General features: G+C 42.5%; 1 protein-coding gene across 3 annotated transcripts in view; it reads right to left on the bottom strand.

The window, feature by feature from the left end:
- Positions 1-2,097: 2,097 nt before the first annotated feature.
- The window catches only part of fam53c (family with sequence similarity 53 member C), a 109,891-nt gene continuing 92,461 nt past the window's right edge, over positions 2,098-19,527 (bottom strand). For all 3 annotated transcript variants that reach the window (XM_063053653.1, XM_063053654.1, XM_063053655.1), the window contains one exon: positions 2,098-3,483. In XM_063053653.1, coding sequence (XP_062909723.1) covers positions 3,226-3,483 — 258 coding nt within the window. In that variant the 3' untranslated portion in view covers positions 2,098-3,225. The remainder of the gene's footprint in view (positions 3,484-19,527) is intronic.

Raw genomic sequence — 19,527 nt, 5'->3', positions numbered from 1 at the left:
TCATTGTGATTGATGTTCAGCTGCTGATAAAGAACAGAAGGCAGAATGCATCTTTTGGCAGAAGTTTTCATTAACAAAACAAGGTCCTGAACTGGTTTCTACGTTGGAGAAACGAAAGTGGAAGACAGATTGGGTAACAAGCACATTAGCCGGTGGCAAGTCATATAGCTCAGGAAAGGGAGAGAAAGGAGAGGAATAACCCCAATGCCTCAAAAGTATACATTCAGGGAGGTTCATACTACTGTGCAGCAACTCTTAAAATAACAAATCTCTCTCGAAATAGGTAAGTAATGTTTACTCAAGGTTGGCTTAGGTGTCCACAGGAGTCAAACTGTCCAGCCACACTTGGGTCACAGCATGTTGAACAAGATTCCTCAATACCTCAGCAAGGCAAATGCAGACATATTATTGGGAGAGGGAAGGTGCTGTGAGGATCTCATACATTACCTAGCTTTGTAGCTTACATCAAATACAAATGGAACTATGGTATCCAAAGTCAATTTTTAGGCTGTTCTAGGTTTTAGTAAATAAACCAATTATTGAAAAGAGATTTCACCTGGGAAGCTATTTTCAAATTAAAAGGCTTTTTTTGGTGTTTTCTCTTTGATACAAGGTTACATTCAACCTGGTGACCTTTTTATTACATTCTCATAAAATACTTTAGTTTGTTGAGATCTTTAAATGGAATGATTATAGGTAGCCAATGTAAATTGGGTAAATATCAGACAAATCCTCAAGTTTTAATGTTTAGATCCTGTAGTTTAGTGTCCTCATTAATACCTGTAAATTACTGTACCTGGGGGAGTACTTAAGGAATGCTAAAATGTGATCTAACGCTGCAAAATTTATCTCCCAGTAGGCTGGAAGTGAATGGCAAGTGGTTCTTCCTCTCTGCTGACAGCCTTGCTGGGGGGTATTCTGAAGTTATGTCAATATAGCAGTTATTAATTTAAGCAAGGACCAGTCTTCAATTCTTATTGTAAATGTAAATACATTCGGGACACTTGCAATTAGCCTTCAGTTCTTATTGTAAATTTCAAGCAGCAAATTGAAGTTAAACTGGCCCACAGACCAAGAGATTGCAAATGCAACAGGCTAAGTTACTTGCACCATTGTGCAAGTGCGGGGAAGTGGCCCCACTTGCACCATGGTGCAAGTGCGGGGACGTGGCCCCACTTGCACCATGGTGCAAGTGCGGGGACGTGGCCCCACTTGCACCATGGTGCAAGTGCGGGGACGTGGCCCCACTTGCACCATGGTGCAAGTGCGGGGACGTGGCCCCACTTGCACCATGGTGCAAGTGCGGGGACGTGGCCCCACTTGCACCATGGTGCAAGTGCGGGGACGTGGCCCCACTTGCACCATGGTGCAAGTGCGGGGACGTGGCCCCACTTGCACCATGGTGCAAGTGCGGGGACGTGGCCCCACTTGCACCATGGTGCAAGTGCGGGGAAGTGGCCCCACTTGCACCATGGTGCAAGTGCGGGGAAGTGGCCCACTTGCACCATGGTGTAAGTGCAGGGAAGTGCCCCAGCCAGGGTATTTGAACATTCAGGGTTCTCCCAATGTAGATATGCAATTCAAAGGAAGCATTCTCAACCCAAAATATTGAAGTGAACTATGACCTTGTAACTATTGAAACTGTATTGAATCTCCCACTGTTACCATTGATCTTAAGGTTATAAAATCTGTGAGCCTCTACTAAGAGCACCTGCTTGTTGGAACAAATAAAGATTTCTACATCATCAGTCTCAGTGTCTCTCCGATGAATTCGATCACAGTCACAACATCCCTTTTCTTCTTAAAGGATAGGTAGAGGTGTGGCCCTCTCTAATATGTATGTGCAAGTCTCAGCAAGGAATGTCTGCAAGTTACAATCTCTAAGGCTGAAGATATCCTTACCCAAATCATTCAATCAGGTCAGTGAAGTTCCACCCTCTCCTTACGTGCGTGATGACTGCCACTGACGCAATTTGTATTTGTATCATTTCCACCACTGCCTAGCTGACTAACGTTCAGAAATGAAGACGGCCCGGTTTCTTTACTGATTTACCACAAGGCTGTTTAAACGATTCAAATTTAAAACACACACTCAAACTATTCAAAAAAAGTTTCTTTTTTATTTAAGGTCATGAATAAAGAGCAGTGGTCGTTATATTATCACAATTTTTGATTAAATTTATTAGAAATGCTAGGCGTTTTCCCCATAAAGGACACAGAAAATCGGCAGGAAATTGTGAATCTTTGATTGTATTTCATAAATTTGATGCAAGGGCTAAAGTACAACAAAATATATAGAGTCTCTTCAAATACAGTCTACACAAAGTAACAAAAACAGACATGTTACAGTCACTACCCACCTTGCAAACCACCAGTAAACTAAATTGGCCTCACTTGACTGATTTGTCTCACTTCTCTCATCACCACCAGCCAGCACAATCCTTTGGCTAGTTGTTAAAATCTAGGCTGTATTACACAGCAACTTCAAGCCTGAATTTTACCTCAGCCAAGAAGAGTGAAGAAAATTACATATCTCACCAGTGTAGCTTCCCTCAGAAACAGGGTACACTTAGCCTCAAGTCCAGAAATACCTAACCTTTTTAAATACAGTGCACAGGTTTACATTTTGCTTTATCTCCAAGCCTGTGGGGTAGGGGTAGAATAGAGACAATGGGAAAAAAGATAGAATCTAAGCCATTAATCATAGCTTTATTGAAATAGTGTGAAGCTGAAAACAGGAGTCAATTTCAGGGCCCTTTAAAACTGCAATATTGTTTATAAACTTCAAGGGCCCTTTGCTTCTGATCAATTCCTATTCCGACTCATTTGCTTCTGAAGGCACCATTTGGTTATCGCCCCAACTGTCCCACAGGTTTATTGCAGATGCACTGGAGACATGCAGGCTTTAGCATGTGGAGTGGAGTGAAGCGAAGCCTACACAGTTCATCATCTGAACAGGCTCAGGAAGTGGCAGGTGAGGAAGAGGAATGGCACAACTTCTCCAGCAAGACCTAAACCTTGCTGATCTGGGAAAGGGAATTTACAGGTCCCAGCTCACATGTCACCTCCCCTCCCCACAAAAGAACTGCCCAATCAAGTAGTGTAATGATAAAATCCGCAGGGGAGAGCAATCTATGTCAATTTTGTATTTTGTACTCATGGATTTGCATTTTAAGGCATAATTCGTGCGGTTCAAAGGTCCTGATATTACTTTAACTAATTTGTTCAGTTTTCCTCAATCATGTCTAAATCTAAATCCTCACATGTGCGATGGAATGGGAAGGCCTCTGTGCTACCACAATTCTTAGCATCCCCCTCTTCCTCACTTTCACTGAGTGTTTCAATCCGGCAGCTTCTCGTTGGACAACTATGCGACAAGTCCGTCCTGAAGCCTGCAGTGTCCAAGGTAGAGTCAGGTGACTGGCCCTCTGGGGATTTCTTTTTCTCCATTTCTAGGCAAGCAGGACTGCTCAGGTTTCTCCTCTGCAACAACAAGAACAAAAAAAGGGGTATGTTTACAGGGCAATGTACATCAACCTCTGCAAATTATGCACCGATGCAGTAGACCGTATAAACAGCAGTTGAAATTTTATCTGCTTTACAAGACTGGGAAAGAGTCCACAATGATAATTAATACCATGGTAGAAACAGAGTATATTCCAGTGTTCACTTGGGACTTCTCTCTGTGACCACTTCTACCTTCTGCTTCATGATCTATACTGGCCACTGCCAAAGATGGAGAAATTTCTACTGGACAGTTACATTTCACAGATACAATACTCAACTCAGATAAGCCAACTGCACTTTGATTCGATATAAACACATGCAGTTTGAAGATGATTTAATTATCAGAAGGAATGCTGACTGATTCTCATTCCTGAGTGAGTACTTGAAATGAGGAAACTCACCATTGACTAAAGACTGAATTTATGACCTTTCTGGCCTGTGTGTCTAATGACACTTCTACAAACTGTTAGAGATCGACTTATCAATAAACTGATTTGTAGTTATACAAAGAATAAAGAACCCTGGTTACACATCAGCTCTGCTGGGATTCTGTACAATGCCATTCTAACAGAATAATAATCAGCACTGCAAGAGGGGTTTATTTGTACAGCAGCTGCAGTGCTATACAGGGGTAAGTGGGGAAATGGAACACATGTACATTAAGCTAAGTGACCCACTTCTGTGCTACCTTAAAGAGATCCTCCCCTCTGTTCCATCTCCCCCACATCACTCACAAAACCAGCTTTCCTATTTAAAAATAAAGACAAGCTGAAATTATTGTTATTTGAACCTTTAAAAGATGGTATCATGCTGGTTCTTTTCTTATCTGATTAGAACGGAGCTGTCTTCCGAGGTGGAAATCTATGGTGACTGGCAAGAGTATACTTAGTGTAATGTTCAATCGCTACCAATTGGTGGCAGTAGAGAACAACCAGTGCACACAGGGTTAGGCTCTGCAGTGAGGAAGGCTGACAATCATTAACCACCTCAACAACCAGTGTTGTCAAGCTCCTTGACCAGGGTAGAAAACACAGCAGACTAATATCTTCCATTTATACAGTTCATTATTGAATGTCTCAGTAGCTCAGACTATATGAAATGTAGCCATTCACACGGACGATGGTCCAGTTGTTGGCCTTCACCCACCCTACAACCACCTTGGGAATGATGGTAGAACAGCAAATATTTAAAAACTTATTAGCCAGTTTTAAAAACAAAGAATTGGACCAGTAACCATATTTTCAAATTATTTAATTAGTTGTAGAGTGCTTTGAGCCAAAGTTCAAAGAAAGGGAGCACGAGTGCAAATTATTCCTTCAGTGACTTTCCCAGTCTGTGTGGTACAGCTTCTCACTGATGGAATCTGGACAGCATTTGGAGTGGGCAAGGATTTCCTCTCCGGAGAAAACTGCAATGGACCAGGCATTCCAATCTCCTGGCAAGTGATCGAACAGAAGTGGAATGACCTTCAGTCTTCCTGACTGAGTAACCACACATGGACAAACCACCTACAGGAAAATACAGCTTCTGTGCATTTCATGAATGTTCATAATTTTATGTTGGCCTCATCCAACATACAGTGGTGCTAGAAAGTTTGTGAACCCTGTGGAATTTTCTCTATTTCTGCATAAGTATGACCTAAAGTGTGATCAGATCTTCATGCGAGTCCTAAAACTAGATATAGAGAACCCAATTAAGTAAATAACACAAAAAAACCCATACTTGTTCATTTATTTATTGAGGAAAATGGTCCAATTTTACATGTATTGCTTGGAAAAAGCGTGTGAACTTTTGCTTTCAGCAGCTGGTGTGACCCCCTTGTACATCAATAACTTCCAACCTAATGTTTCCAGTAACTGTTGATCAGTCTTGCACATCGGCTTGGAGAAATTTTAGGTCACTCCCCCTCACAAAACTGCTACGACTCTGGGATGTTGGTGGGCTTCCCTGCATGAACTGCTTGCTTTAGGTCCTCCCACAACATTTCTATAGGATTAAGGTCAGGACTCTGACTTTGCCATTTCAAAACACAAGTTCTCTTCTTTTTTAAGCATTCTGTTATTGATCTACTCTCATCTTTCAGATCATTGTCTTGTTGCTTTATCCAATTTCTATTAAGTTTCATGGAGTAGACTGCTACCTTGACATTCTCCTGTAAAATGTCTTGGTACAATTGCAAGCTGCCCAGGCCCTGAGGCAGCAAAGCAGCCCCAAACCATGATGCTCCTTCCACCATGCTTCACAGTTGGCATGAGGTTTTGGTGTTGGTATGCAGTGCCCTTTTCCCTCCGAACATAGTAATGTGCACTTCTGCCAAAAAGTTCAATTTTTGTCTCATCTGTCCACAGAACATTGTCCCAGAAGCATTGTGGAACATCCATGTAGTCTTTTGCAAACTTGAGACGTGCAGCAATGTTTTTTTTTAGAGCAGTGGTTTCCTTCCATAAATATCATTTTTGTTCAGTGTTTTTCTTATAGTGGACACATGAACAGTGACATTAGCAAGTTCTAGAGATTTCTGCAGGTCTTTTGCTGTTACCCTTGGGCTCTTTTTCCACCTCCTTCAGCATTGCACATTGTGCTCTTGGTGTGATCTTTGCAGGATGCCCAGGGAGAGTAGCAACAGTACTGAGTTTCCTCCATTTGTAGAGAATGTCTCTTACTATGGACAGATGAACACTCTGGTCTTTAAAAATGCTTTTGTAGCCTTTTCCATATGCGTCTCTACAATTCTTCTTCTAAGGTCCTCTAAAAGTTGTTTTGTTCAAAGCATGGTGCACATAAACAGATCTTTCTTGAGAAGAGCAGGCTCTGTCAGTAACCTGACTGTGTCTTTTAAAAAAAAATAGGGCAGGGCACCTCTACAACCCACACTTTCAATCTCATCTCATTGACTGGAACACCTGACTCCAAATAGCTTTTTTTTAAAAGAAGGCATTACCCCAGAAGTTCACATACTTTTTCCAACAAATACATGTAATATTGGATCATTTTCCTCAATAAGTAAATGAACAAGTATGTTTTTTGTGTTTTTTTTATTTAATTGGGTTTTCTTCATCTAGTTTTAGGAATTATGTGAAGATCTGATCACATTTTAGGTCATATTTATGCAGAAATAGAGAAAATTTTACAGGGTTCACAAAATTTCAAGCACCACTGTACAATGAGGATGACTGACAGCTCCAAACTTGCATTTTACGAGAGGGAAGAGGATGCCACATGTTACCATAATTAGTGAGGAAATTTAGGAAGTGATGAGAAAGCAGAGTTTTTCAGAATCCACAGATGATTGCCAAAGACAACAAACACTGTGGCACCATTTATCTCCAGGCCTCTAACCCTTTGTTAGGCCAAAATGTATTAATGATCACAGACCCACTCAAGGCTATCAGTGGAAATACACAAAGATATTTTGCCTTAACTTTCCTCTCCAGGGTGATTCGTTGAGTTCTTTAAACCAGGAATCATCAAAATGGGAGTAACTGAACTTTACTACAAATGAAACAAACACATCTGGGACTGGATACAGAGATGAGTGGGGTAAACTCATCAACTTTCCAGGAAGATAAAAAGCAAGGAAATGACATATCTGCATTCATTAGTAACAACATTGTCACAGTGCCAGTGGCATTTTCAATAAATTATACAACCAGCTTCTTCACATCCCTCAATAAAAAGCACCCCCTGCATCCTTTTCTTTAAAAGAACACCAATCATTCGATTGTTTGGGGCTGCCCTTTCCCTGCTGCTAAGAAACCATTTATCAGCTCACTCCAATTAACTACCAACAGGGAGAGCGGTGAACAGCTTTGAAACCTGGAGTCATTGCAGTGTGGGAACATCTCAGAGTTTCAGTGCTGATGGACAAAAGGATTCAAAGAATTTCCAACATTTTTGCAGTGGGAGGCTGATCCTGTTCCGCTAGCTTAGGGAAACAACGCCAGCTGTTTAAAGGCTGCTGTACACTTTAGTTCTTGGGCTTGTACCTTTGGTTTAAAATGTGCTGGACATGAGGATCTGGCAGAACAAGCAGCTCTATTTAAATATCATTACACGGGTGAGCAAAATTCAATTGCCCTCACTTCACTCCCAGTAAACTCAAACTGTTTCTTTTTTGCAACTTTAGTTCAAGGAAGTTTAAATTTTAGCTCAATTTTTTTTTCCAAACTGTAGACAGTACAACAGGTTACAAAAATGGCAAATACTCCAGTGTTTCATGAATTGAAACTAAAACTTTACCATGGGATTGCAACTAAAATACATTTTGAGTAACACCAATCTTGAAGTGCTATTATAAAATGACTGCCTGCAAATTTTAAAAGTCTTCACAACTCCTTTTGATAAATAAGTAGCCTTTTTCATACAGGCTGTATATATCGGCTGAGCCATACTGGTTCAGCTGAGCTTTCTACCCTTATCAAACGTTTTCCAACATCCCTCTCTACAGGTTTCCCTCGCTATCCGAAAGTACAGTGTTCCTACGAAACCTTTCATACGCCGAAATGGCGCAAGGCAAAGAAGTAATTACCATTACTTTATATGGGATAATTTTTTGAGTGTTCCCAGACCCAAAAAATAACCTACCAAATCATACCAAATAGCACAAAAAACCTAAAAAAAAAAGGGCACATACACGCATGTGGACACATCTGCCTGCACAAGGCTTCACGGTCATGGTAGCCTTTCCGGGGAAAACACAAGTTTAAAGTAGGCGCCTTTTTTCTATATAAAGTAGAAATAATGTACATACAGTGTAGTTTCACTTATCAGAATTGGGAAGACTTAGCCAAAAAATGATTTGCGGAAAAAAAAATATCGGCATGTACACACATGCGCTCACACCTGCCCGCGCAAGACTTCACGGTCATGGTAGTTTTTCCTCGGAGAAAACACAAGTTTAAAGTGGGCGTCTTTTTTCGTAAAAGTGAAAATCCTCTTTCGGTTAGCAAAAACAGGTACTAATGTAGGACTTTCGTAAAAGTGAAATGGCGTAAAGCGAACTTTCATAAAGCGGGGGACACCTGTATTTACATTAGCTTTTTAAACACAGAGAAACATTTCAGATTTACCCAGTTCACCTAAAACCTGAAAGCACCCCAGGAAGATGGTGTAAGCACAAGAAATTTGGAATACCATAAAACATGTTTCGGTAAAGAAGGGAAAGTACCTGAGTAGCATGGTTGTAATGTTGCTAAAAGTAGTTCCCAGATGGCTGGCATTCAGATCTTAAAACAGGGCAGTACTAGAATTCTGTAAGGAAGGGGATATCAAGGCCCCATTTTTGAATGTCACTGTGCTATTTGAGAGCAGGAAGCAGCAAATGCGTGCACCCAATTCTAGGACAGACCAGGGACCACAGCTGGGGGCTGACACATAATAGACCATGGCACATTCTCGATTGTCAATTCCTGACAACATGACCCAGTGTCAAGTACTACATTTCACGGATAGGGCCTTGTAAAGGTGGAATTGTTTTAACCTGACTGAGGTATTATGGCTCAACACAACATGTTTCTTAAGGTATGTACAAGACAACATTTTAACTGTTTGAGAGAATCTAAAGTACTTGACAAGGAAATAAATTGTCAAAGAGCCTGCTTTTAAATTTGGTCTCATAACCAACCATTATATACATATTTTAATTTGACCCAACTTTAGACTTCACAGAAATTATGTTAATCTACTGTGTACATACATCTATTGATGCTTCTGGACACATCTTCAGTGATGTTCCTGGAATCATCGGGTATTTCGGGTCTTTCAACATCATACAACCTCCTCCAGGTGACCCAGCCAGGGCTGATCAGACCCCAGCTTGTGTCCAGATGGCTAGCTACTTATGCCTCCATGGCTCCCCTCTTTTGAGCCACAGCCATCTTGAGGCCCTCTCTGCCGCATCGGTGGTACTGCGGATGGCTCTCCTCTTCCTCTCTCCCTCGATGCCCAAAATGCTGAAGGCTCTAACTAGAGAATGGGCTACGAATCCCCTACAACCAACCTCCACTGGGAGACACCTCGCTCTCCATCCAGCCTGCTGACAGTTGCTGACCAGTCCTGTGTACTTGGAGAGCTTCCTTTCAAAGGCCTCTTCCAAGCTATCTTCCCATGGGACTGTCAGCTCCAGCAGAACCACTTGCTTAGTTGACTCAGACACTAGGACAATGTCTGGTCGCAGGGTGGTGGCTGCGATATGGTTGGGGAACTTCAGCTGCCCTTCAAGGTCCACCAACAGCTGCCAGTCCCTTGCAGAGGTCAGAATGCCTGCAGATGTTCTTTTGGCAGGTATTGGCTGCTCCCCAGCTCTGACAAAGGCAATGGTCTGCTTGGAGGGTCGGGACCGCTTCGCCCACTCAACTCCTGCGCTGACGGCTTCAGCGATGGTCTTCAGGACCTGATCATGCCTCCACCTGTACCGTCCCTCACCAAGTGCCCTTGCACAGCCGCTGAGGATGTGCTCCAGGGTTCCTCTCTTGGAGCACAGTTGGCATGCAGATGACTCTGCCTTGCCCCATGTGTGCAGGTTTGATGGGCTTGGAAGCACATCATACACTGCCTGGATGAGAAATTGGATGTGGTGTGGTTCGGCTTTCCAAAGATCAGCCCAGGTCACTTTCCTCTCAACCGCATTCTCCCATCTTGTCCGAGCTCCCTGTTGCTTCATTCCCACCGCCTTGCAGGCTCTCATCTCCTCCAGTACTGCTCTCACCTCCTCCTGAACTAGACAACACCTTTCCTTCCCTCTGGTGTCCATTTGGGGAGTTGGAAAGGACCCTAGCCCAGCTCGGCCTCGTGTGACCACTCCCACCAGCCTCCTGTGACACAGCCTCGCCTCTGCCTCCTGAACAGCTTCCTCTGCCCTCCACTTCCTGCCAGTATTTACTTGGATTCCTGCTCCAGCCACCTTTGGGTCACTTGAGTCCCTATACTGTAGCACTTCTCTGGCTCTTGTTACCTTGAATTCTTCCTCCAAGGATTTGAAGGGCAGTTGCAGTTTGTTGTGGTGTCCATAGAGTGCGATGCTGCTCAGGCTCTTTGGCAGCCCCAGCCATCTCCTGAGGTGGTTGCTAGTATGCCATCCTTGATCCTGCACTCCACTATTCCTACTGGATTACTGGGGAACACAACAAATAAATCTCAACCTCCACTACCTCTAATGACAAACATAAAATCGTAAAGACCTTTTGGTCTGTATTAGTGGATCAATACATGCTGTTTGGGTTCTCTAATGAATTCTGTTATGGAACGGATGAACTCATACATAGTCACAGAGTGATAGAGCATGGACACAGGTGCTTTAACCGAACAAGTCCATGCCAACTGCACTGCTCACCCAGCTAGTTCCTGCATAAAGCCCATAGCTCTGTAAGCCCCGCTTCTGTAAGTACCTAAGAGCTTCCTCAACCGCTTCCTCCAGCAGCTCATTCCATATAATCACCACCCACTGGGGAAAACGTTGCCCCAAGTCCCTTTTAAATCATTCATCTCTCAACCGATATCTCGTTTTGGATTCCCCTACAATGGGGGAAAATCTGTTACCATCCACCTAACATACACCACCCTTCAGTTTAAACACTTCCATAACATTGCCCACATTCTCCTTACGCTCCCAAGAACTTAGAATGGACAATTTCTCCCTCGTTTGCAACATGCCTGCAAACATTTCCATAATGTTGCCCACATTCTCCTCACTCCCGAGAACCTAGAATGGACAACCTCCCCCTCGAACTCTGGCCCTCTAACTTTGGCAACTTGCCTGCAAATATCTTCTGCACTTTTTTCAGTTTTACCATACCTTTCCTATAAGAGTGACCAAAACTGTACTCGGTAGTCCTAGTGTGGCCTCACCAATGATTTATACAAATGCAACATGGTGTCCCAAGCCAGTGACCGGACTGATGGTCAGCTTGTTAAATGGCTTTTTCACCACCCTGCCTACGTCAATGCTTCTTTCAATGAACTATGCACATACTCCAAGTTCTCTCTGTTCCATTGCAATCCCTAATGCCCTACCATTCATGGAACAAGTTCCATGCCAGTTTGTCTTTCCAAAATGCATCACCTTACGCTTAACGGCATTGAGATCCATTTGCCACTTCCCGGCCAACTTCCTTAACTGATCAAGATTCTCCTGTAATCTACAATTACCTTCTTCACTATGAACATCTCTTAATTTTGTCTCATCTGTAAAGTTACTGATCAAGCCTTGTGCATCAGCATCAATATTATTTATATAAATAACGAACAGCAAGAGGCTCAACAATATAGCACTGATACAGGCTCTTTGTACCAACCTCTCCACGATGTCATCCAGCTATTCCCACTTCCTGGAAATGCCCATTTACCTCAAAGCCCCGACTCCTCAATGTACCTATTCAAATCTTCTGCTTGGCCTGAAACATTAAATCTGTTTCTCTCCCCACACGTAGGCCTGGCCTACAGAGAATTTCTAGTATTTTCTGGTTTTATGCAAGGTACCTGATAGAACCACCCTCAGACTAGCCTGCTATTATTAGCTCCCCCTGCTAATTAGTAGGCTTGACTTCTTATTCTCATTCAAGTTTGTCTTCCCTTTGCAACTACCCGACATTCTGCACTAGTTACTCATAAAAAGTGGTCTGATCTTCATTTAAGTCACAATAATATTCAAATAAAATCTGCCAAAACTAATAACAATAACACACAAATAATAAGACAATAGACAAAACGTGTAGTAGGCCATTCGGCCATTTGAGCCAGCACTGCCATTCACTGTGATCATGGCTGATCATCCACCAGTATCCAGTTCCTGCCTTATCTCCATAACCTTTGATTCCGTTATCTTTAAGAGCTCTATCCATCTCTTTCTTGAAAGCATCCAGAGACTTGGCTTCCACTGCCTTCTGGGGCAGAGCATTCCACATATCCACCAGTCTCTGGGTGAAAAAGTTCTTCCTCAACTCAGTTTTAAATACCCTACCCCTTATTCTTAAACTGTGGCCTCTGGTTCTGGACTCGCCCATCAGCGGGAACATGCTTCCTGCCTCCAGCGTGTCCAATCCCTTAATAATCTTATATGTTTCAATCAGATCCCTTCTCATCCTTCTAAATTCCAGTGTACACAAGCCCAGTCGCTCCAATTTTTCAACATGTGACAGTCCCGTCATCCCGGGAATTAATCTTGTGAACCTATGCTGCACTCCCTCAATAGCAAGAATGTCCTTCCTCAAATTTGGAGACCAAAACTGCACACGATACTCCAGGTAAGGTCTCACCAGGGCCCTGTACAGCTGCAGAAGGACCTCTTTGCTCCTATACTCAATTCCCCTTGTTATGAAGGCCAGCATGCCATTAGCTTTCTTCACAGCCTGCTGTACCTGCATGCTTGCTTTCAGTGACTGATGTACAAGAACACCTAGATCTCATTGCACTTCCCCTTTTCCTAACTTGACTCAATTTAGATAGTAATCTGCCTTCCTGTTCTTACCACCAAAGTGGATAACCTCACATTTATCCACATTAAACTGCATCTGCCATGCATCCTCCCACGCACCTAACCTGTCCAAGTCACCCTGTATTCTCATAACATCCTCCTCACATTTCACACTGCTACCGAGCTTTGTGTCATCTGCAAATTTGCTAATGTTACTTTAATCCCTTCATCTAAATCATTAACATATATTATAAACAGCTGCGGTCCCAGCACTGAACCCTGCGGTACCCCACTGGTCACCGCCTGCCATTCCGAAAGGGACACCTTAATTGCTACTCTTCGCTTCCTGTCAGCCAGCCAATTTTCAATCCATGTCAGTACTCAGCCCCCAATACCATGTGCCCTAATTTTGCCCACTAGCCTCCTATGTGGGACTTTATCAAAGGCTTTCTGAAAGTCCAGGTACACTATATCCACTGGCTCTCCCTTGTCCATTTTCATAGTTACATCCTCAAAAAATTCCAGAAGATTAGTCAAGTACGATTTCCCCTTCATAAATCCATGCTGACTCGAACTTATCCTGTTACTGCTATCCAAATGTGTCATAATTTCATCTTTTATAATTGACTCCAGCATCTTTCCAACCACTGATGTCAGGCTAACCGGTCTATAATTCCCTGTTTTCTCTCTCCCTCCTTTCTTGAAAAGTGGGACAACATTAGCCACCCTCCAAACCACAGAAACTGATCCTGAATCTATAGAACATTGGAAAATGATTACCCATGCGTCCACGATTTCTAAAGCCACCTCCTTAAGTACCCTGGGATGCAGACCATCAGGTCCCGGGGACTTATCAGACTTCAGACCCAACAGTCTATCCAACACCATTTCCTGCCTAATATGAATTTCCTTCAGTTCATCCATTACCCTAGGTCCTTTGGCCACTATTATATCTGGAAGATTGTTTGTGTCTTCCCTACTGAAGACAGATCCAAAGTACCTGTTCAACTCGTCTGCCATTTCCTTCTTCCCCATAATAAATTCACCCTTTTCTGTCTTCAAGGGGCCAATTTTGGTCTTAACTATTTTTTTCCTTTTCACATACCTAAAGAAGCTTTTACTATCCTCCTTTATATTCTTGGCTAATTTACCTTCATACCTCATTTTTTCTCTGCGTATGGCCTTTTTAGTTATCTTCTGTTGCTCTTTTTTTTATTTGGCTAAGGAATTCACAAGTATCATGAACTTTTTTCACATGTATAACCTTTTCCATTTTTTTTATATACGTATAAAACTATAAATATTTATACATTCCTTAGTACACATTAAGATGATATAAAAAGAAATTAGACACTTAAATAGATAATTATGTGCAGTTGAAATTCTACTCTATTAGGCTGAGAAATGATATTAGTTAAGAAAAATAGTAATAATAGTGGATTAATAATAATTTACATACATCTCTTCTAGACTATTTCTTTCTGGTCCAAAATGTTGTATGTAAGCCTATGTAACAACCATTGTAAGTGTTTATATCCTAACTTGTTCTTCTGTTGCTCTTTAAGTTTCCCAATCCTCTGTACTTTTCATGTCTTTATTGTACACATTATTTAATATCTTGCCACTGGATCCAGATGGGAATTGGGAAGAGAGAGTGAGGCTGACGCTGCGCAACCCTCCCTCACTTAAATCCAAATCACACACTAGACTTGACACCATCATAATGGTGTCGAGGTCCTCATCGACGTCAACGATGGACGAACAACCAACCATTTAATCTCTCACGGTCCAGGCTAGAAAAAGTATGTGAACCCTTATATTTAATAACCGGTAGACCCTCATTTAGTAGCAATAACCCCCACCAAACGTTTCCTGTAGCTGCTGATCAGACTTGCACAATCGCAAGGAGGAATTTTAGACCATTCCTCCACACAAAACTGTTTTAGTTTGTCAATACCGATCGACAGATGACGCAACAGCCACAGCTCTACACACCATCCTTACACATCTGGAGAAGAGGGATGCTTATGTGAGAATGCTGTTCTTGGACTACAGTTCAGCATTCAACACCATAATTCCCTACAGGCTCGACAAGAAGCTCAGAGATCTCCGCCTTCACCCTGACTTGTGCAGCTGGATCCTGGACTTCCTGTCAGATCACCAGCAGGTGGTAAGAGTGGGCTCCCTCACCTCTGCCCCTTAACATAGGTGCCCTTCAGAGCTGTGTACTAAGCCCTCTCCTTCACTCTCTGTATACCCATGACTGTGTCACCACCCACAGCTCCAATCTGCCAGTTAAATTTGCTGATGACACTATGCCCATTAGCCCAATCTCAAATAATGAGGCAGCCTACAGAGAAGAAGTTATCACCCTGATGGTGGAGTTAAGAAAACAATCTCTCCCTCAATGTCGCAAAAACAAAGGAGCTGACTGTGGATTACAGGAGGAATAGAGATGGGCTAACCCCTACTGACATCAATGGATCTGGGGTTGAGAGGGTGAACGGCTTTAAGTTTCTTGGCATAAACATCACCGAGGATCTCATGTGGTCTACACATATCAGCTGTGTGGTGAAAATAGAAGGCATGAGGAGAGAGAGCAGCGCGCTGCATGTGCACAGCCCTCTGGTGAATAATGATATCATATCCGTTAAATAGGGGCCGTGGACAATTCCGATTTGATGGAGACGGACGTGAAAGCACAGAGGAACATCTGGAAAAGTTTCTGAAATGCCAGTACGCTGCTGTTGTTACTGTGTGATCAGGAATCTTTCGGAGGGAAGGCCTCAAAATCCCCAGCCTTGCCTGCTGTTGGCGACCGAGATGGAGGTCGAATCATTCGGATAGAGATGGCGCTCAGTACTCAGTGTCGGAGAGCTGATCAGAGCTCGAAGTTTTCTGATGACTCAGAGTCGGACCGTTGTCAGGTATGGCAGGGAGAGTTTTTCTTCCTTCTCCCGTCTGCGTGAGATGTGGGACATTTGAGAGACTTTGAACTTTTTACTGTGTTCATGGACTTCTTCATCAAGTTATGGTATTGTTGCACTGTTGTAACTACATGTTATAATTATGTGGTTTTGTTAGTTTTTTCTTCCAGTCTTGGTCTGTCCTGTGTTTTGTGATATCACACCAGAGGAAATATTGTATCATTTCTTAATGCACTCCTAAATGACAATAAAAGAGGACTGCATGTCTAAAAAAAAAGGCACAACAGCACCTCTTTCACCTCAGACAGTTGAAGAAGTTTGGCGTGGGCCCCCAAATCCGAAGAACTTTCTACAGGAGCACAATTGAGAGCATCTTGACCGGCTGCATCACTATCTGGTATGGGAACTGTATTTCTCTCAATTGCAGGATTCTGCAGAGAGTGGTGCAGACAGCCCAGCGCATCTGTAGATGTGAACTTCCCACTACTCAGGACATTTACAAAGACAGGGCCTGAAGGATCACTGGGGACCAGAGTCACCCCAACCACAAATTGTTCCAGCTGCTACCATCCAGGAAGCGTTACCGTTACCGCAGCATAAAAGCCAGGACCGACAGGCTCTGGGACAGCTTCTTCCACCAGGCCATCAGACTGCTTAATTCATGCTGACATAACTGTATTTCTATGTTATATTGAGGGTCCTGTTGTACATACTATTTATTATAAATTACTATAAATTGTACATTGCCCATTTAGACAGAGACGTAACATAAAGATGTTTACTCATCATATACATGAAGGATGCAAGTTATAAAGTCAATTCAATATTTCTGAGATACCTTGCATGAATAGCCCTCTTCAGGTCATGCCATGGCATCTCAATTGGGTTAAGGTCTGGACTCTGACTTGGCCATTCCAAAACACAAACTTTTCTTTCTTTTTAAATCATTAAAAAAAAATTTATTCTTGTATTTCAGATTGTTGTCTTGTTGCATCATCCAACTTCTACTAAGCTTCAGATGATGGACCACTACCTTGACATACTTGATACAATTTTGAAATCATTGTTTCCTCACGATTGCACGCTATCCAGGCCTTGAGGCAACAAAGAAGCCCCAAACCATGATGCTCCTTCTGCCATGCTTCACAGCTGGCATGAGGTTTTTGTGTTGGTGCACAGTGCCCTTTTCCCTCCAAACAGCAATGTGCACATTTCTGCCAGAAAATTTAACTTTTGTCTCACCTGTCCACAGAACATTGCCCCAGAAGCATTGTGGAACATCCAGGTGGTCTTTTGCAAACTTGAGACATGCAGCAATTTTATTTTGGAGAATAGTGGTTTTCTCCATTCTTGTTCAGTGTTTTTCTTATAGTGGACACATGAACAAAGACTACAGCAAGTTCTAGAGATTTCTGCAGGTCTTTTGCTGCTCCCTTGGGTACTTTTCACCTCTTTCAGTCTTGCACGTTGTGCTCTTGGTGTGATCTTTGCAGGATGCCCACTCCTAGGGAGGGTAGCATCAGTTCTGAGTTTCCTCCATTTGTAGACAATTTCACTCACTGTGGACTGATGAACACTCAGGTCTTTAGAAATGCTTTTGAAGCCTTTTCCAGCTTCATGCATCTCTACAATTCTTCTTCTAAGGTTGTTTTGATCAAGGCATGGTGCACAAAACAGATCCTTCTTAAGAGCAGGCTCCGTCAGTAACTTGACTGTGTCTTTTTTTAAATATATATAGGTACCTCTACAACCCACACCTCTAATCTCATCTCACTGATTGAAACACCTGACTGCAAATAGCTTTTGTATAAGGCATTACCCCAGAGGTTCACATACCTTTTTGAACCTAGAATGTGATTGTTTAAATAGTGTACTGAGTGTTGACAAGTAGTACAATTGTTAGTGTCATTAGTTTAGGCAGATTATGTTTGTCTATTATTGTGACTTAGATGAAGATCTGACCATAACTTATGAGTAATTAATAGAGAAAACCATGCAGTTGCAAAGGGTTCACAAACTTTTTCTTGTAAATGTACTTTCACCACCACCCACCCCCCACAAATCTCCAAAACTTGTACAAAACATTGTTAAGGCCCAGAGAATAAAAATGGCAGATTGTAATGGTGACAGCCTTTAAACAAAGGTTTCCGTACATGACCAACAATATATACCTCAAATACTTCGCGGTATAGTATTTCATTTTCATTAGTTTAAGAGAAGTGCTAAATAATAATTGAAATATGTCCATGCAGTAACAGACTGGGAATTATGAAAATCAACACTAGTACTTTAAATCATCAAATCCTGAAAAGCCACCAAGTCAATTCAGTGCCTCAGCAAATTTATTAAATGAGGTAGAGGGCTGAGCTCCATTCTGTCTCATTCCTCTCTGCCTAATGGGTAGAAGGATGCAACCATTTACCCTTGGCTGGCGATGGGACTGCTTCAGCAGACACAGAGACATCCCAGCAGTGAGGAAGGATCACTGCTCCCGAATGTCACCCGGTGGTTATTGGTGGTAATGGATGCGCCAAATGCAGACATAGGGCTCAGATATGGTCCAATAAATTTATGCTCACTGTCCAAAGCATGGAACATGAGCACAGAGTTAGGACTGGAGATAAGGAGCTCCACTGACTCTTCACCAGGAGGCACTAGCCTCTCTAGTACCCAGGACAGCTTCAAGGAGTGGCACCTCAGAAAGGCAGCGTCCATCATTAAGGATCCCCACCACCCAGGACATGTCCTCTTCTCACTCTTACAGTCAGGAAGTACAGAGCCTGAAGGCATACACTCAACGATTCAGGAACAGTTTCCCCTCTGCCATCTGATTTCTAAATGGACATTGAAACCACAAACACTACCTCACTACTTTTTTGTTATTTTTTGTACTGCTTAACTATATATTACACACACACCGTAATAGTTTTTTGTCTCTAGATTATCATGTATCGCATTGTACTGTTGCTGCAGTTAACAAATTTCATGACATATGCAGGTGATATTAAACCTGATTCTGATTTCGAATTCCAAAGGACAAAAGAGGGGAGGACAAAGAGACAGAGAAAAACAAGACAGCAAGTGTGAGCAAGATAGTGTCAGGAAATTGTGCATATGTTGACCAGCTGATGGCAGCACCAGCCTCAAGTTCTGAAGCACCACAAGATTTAGGTGTTTAGACAACTCTCAGCACATAAACTAACCCAGCAAAAACTGCGTAACATTGAAAAAAAAATTAGTCCACAATTAAAGATCCGTACTTCAACATGAGTATGTACCTTTTCCAGAGGAAACAGTAAAAAAAAAAATTAGTAGTGTCCCTGAAACCTTGATTAGAATTGTTCTGGGTGTAGGCTACAGCTACAGCAACACCAGAGGTTTCCATAATGAATAACCAAGAGACAGCAACAAGATACTATGCTCTAGAGCTGTGCTGCAGTACAAAACCTGAGCAAGACAATAAGAGTGAAACCTAGCAGCACCAAACAACCTGCTGTTGAGGAGCTAACCAGAACTGTGTAAAACCCTGCACTTTTGCTGAGCACTCACCATCTGTCTGGGGAGCAAGGCTGGGAAGAGGAAGTGGTTGGTAGTAGAGGATAACGTTAATGCTTGTAACAAGAGGCCTTGCTAACCACAGTGAGCTCAGATGTCAAATTCACTAATGTGCAACAGTGAAACATG

The sequence above is a fragment of the Mobula hypostoma genome, chromosome 7 (genome assembly GCF_963921235.1).
Source record: "Mobula hypostoma chromosome 7, sMobHyp1.1, whole genome shotgun sequence".
Lineage (NCBI taxonomy): Eukaryota > Metazoa > Chordata > Chondrichthyes > Myliobatiformes > Myliobatidae > Mobula > Mobula hypostoma.
Note: the sequence above shows the minus strand (reverse complement) of the source record. Positions and strands in the feature narration are given on the sequence as shown.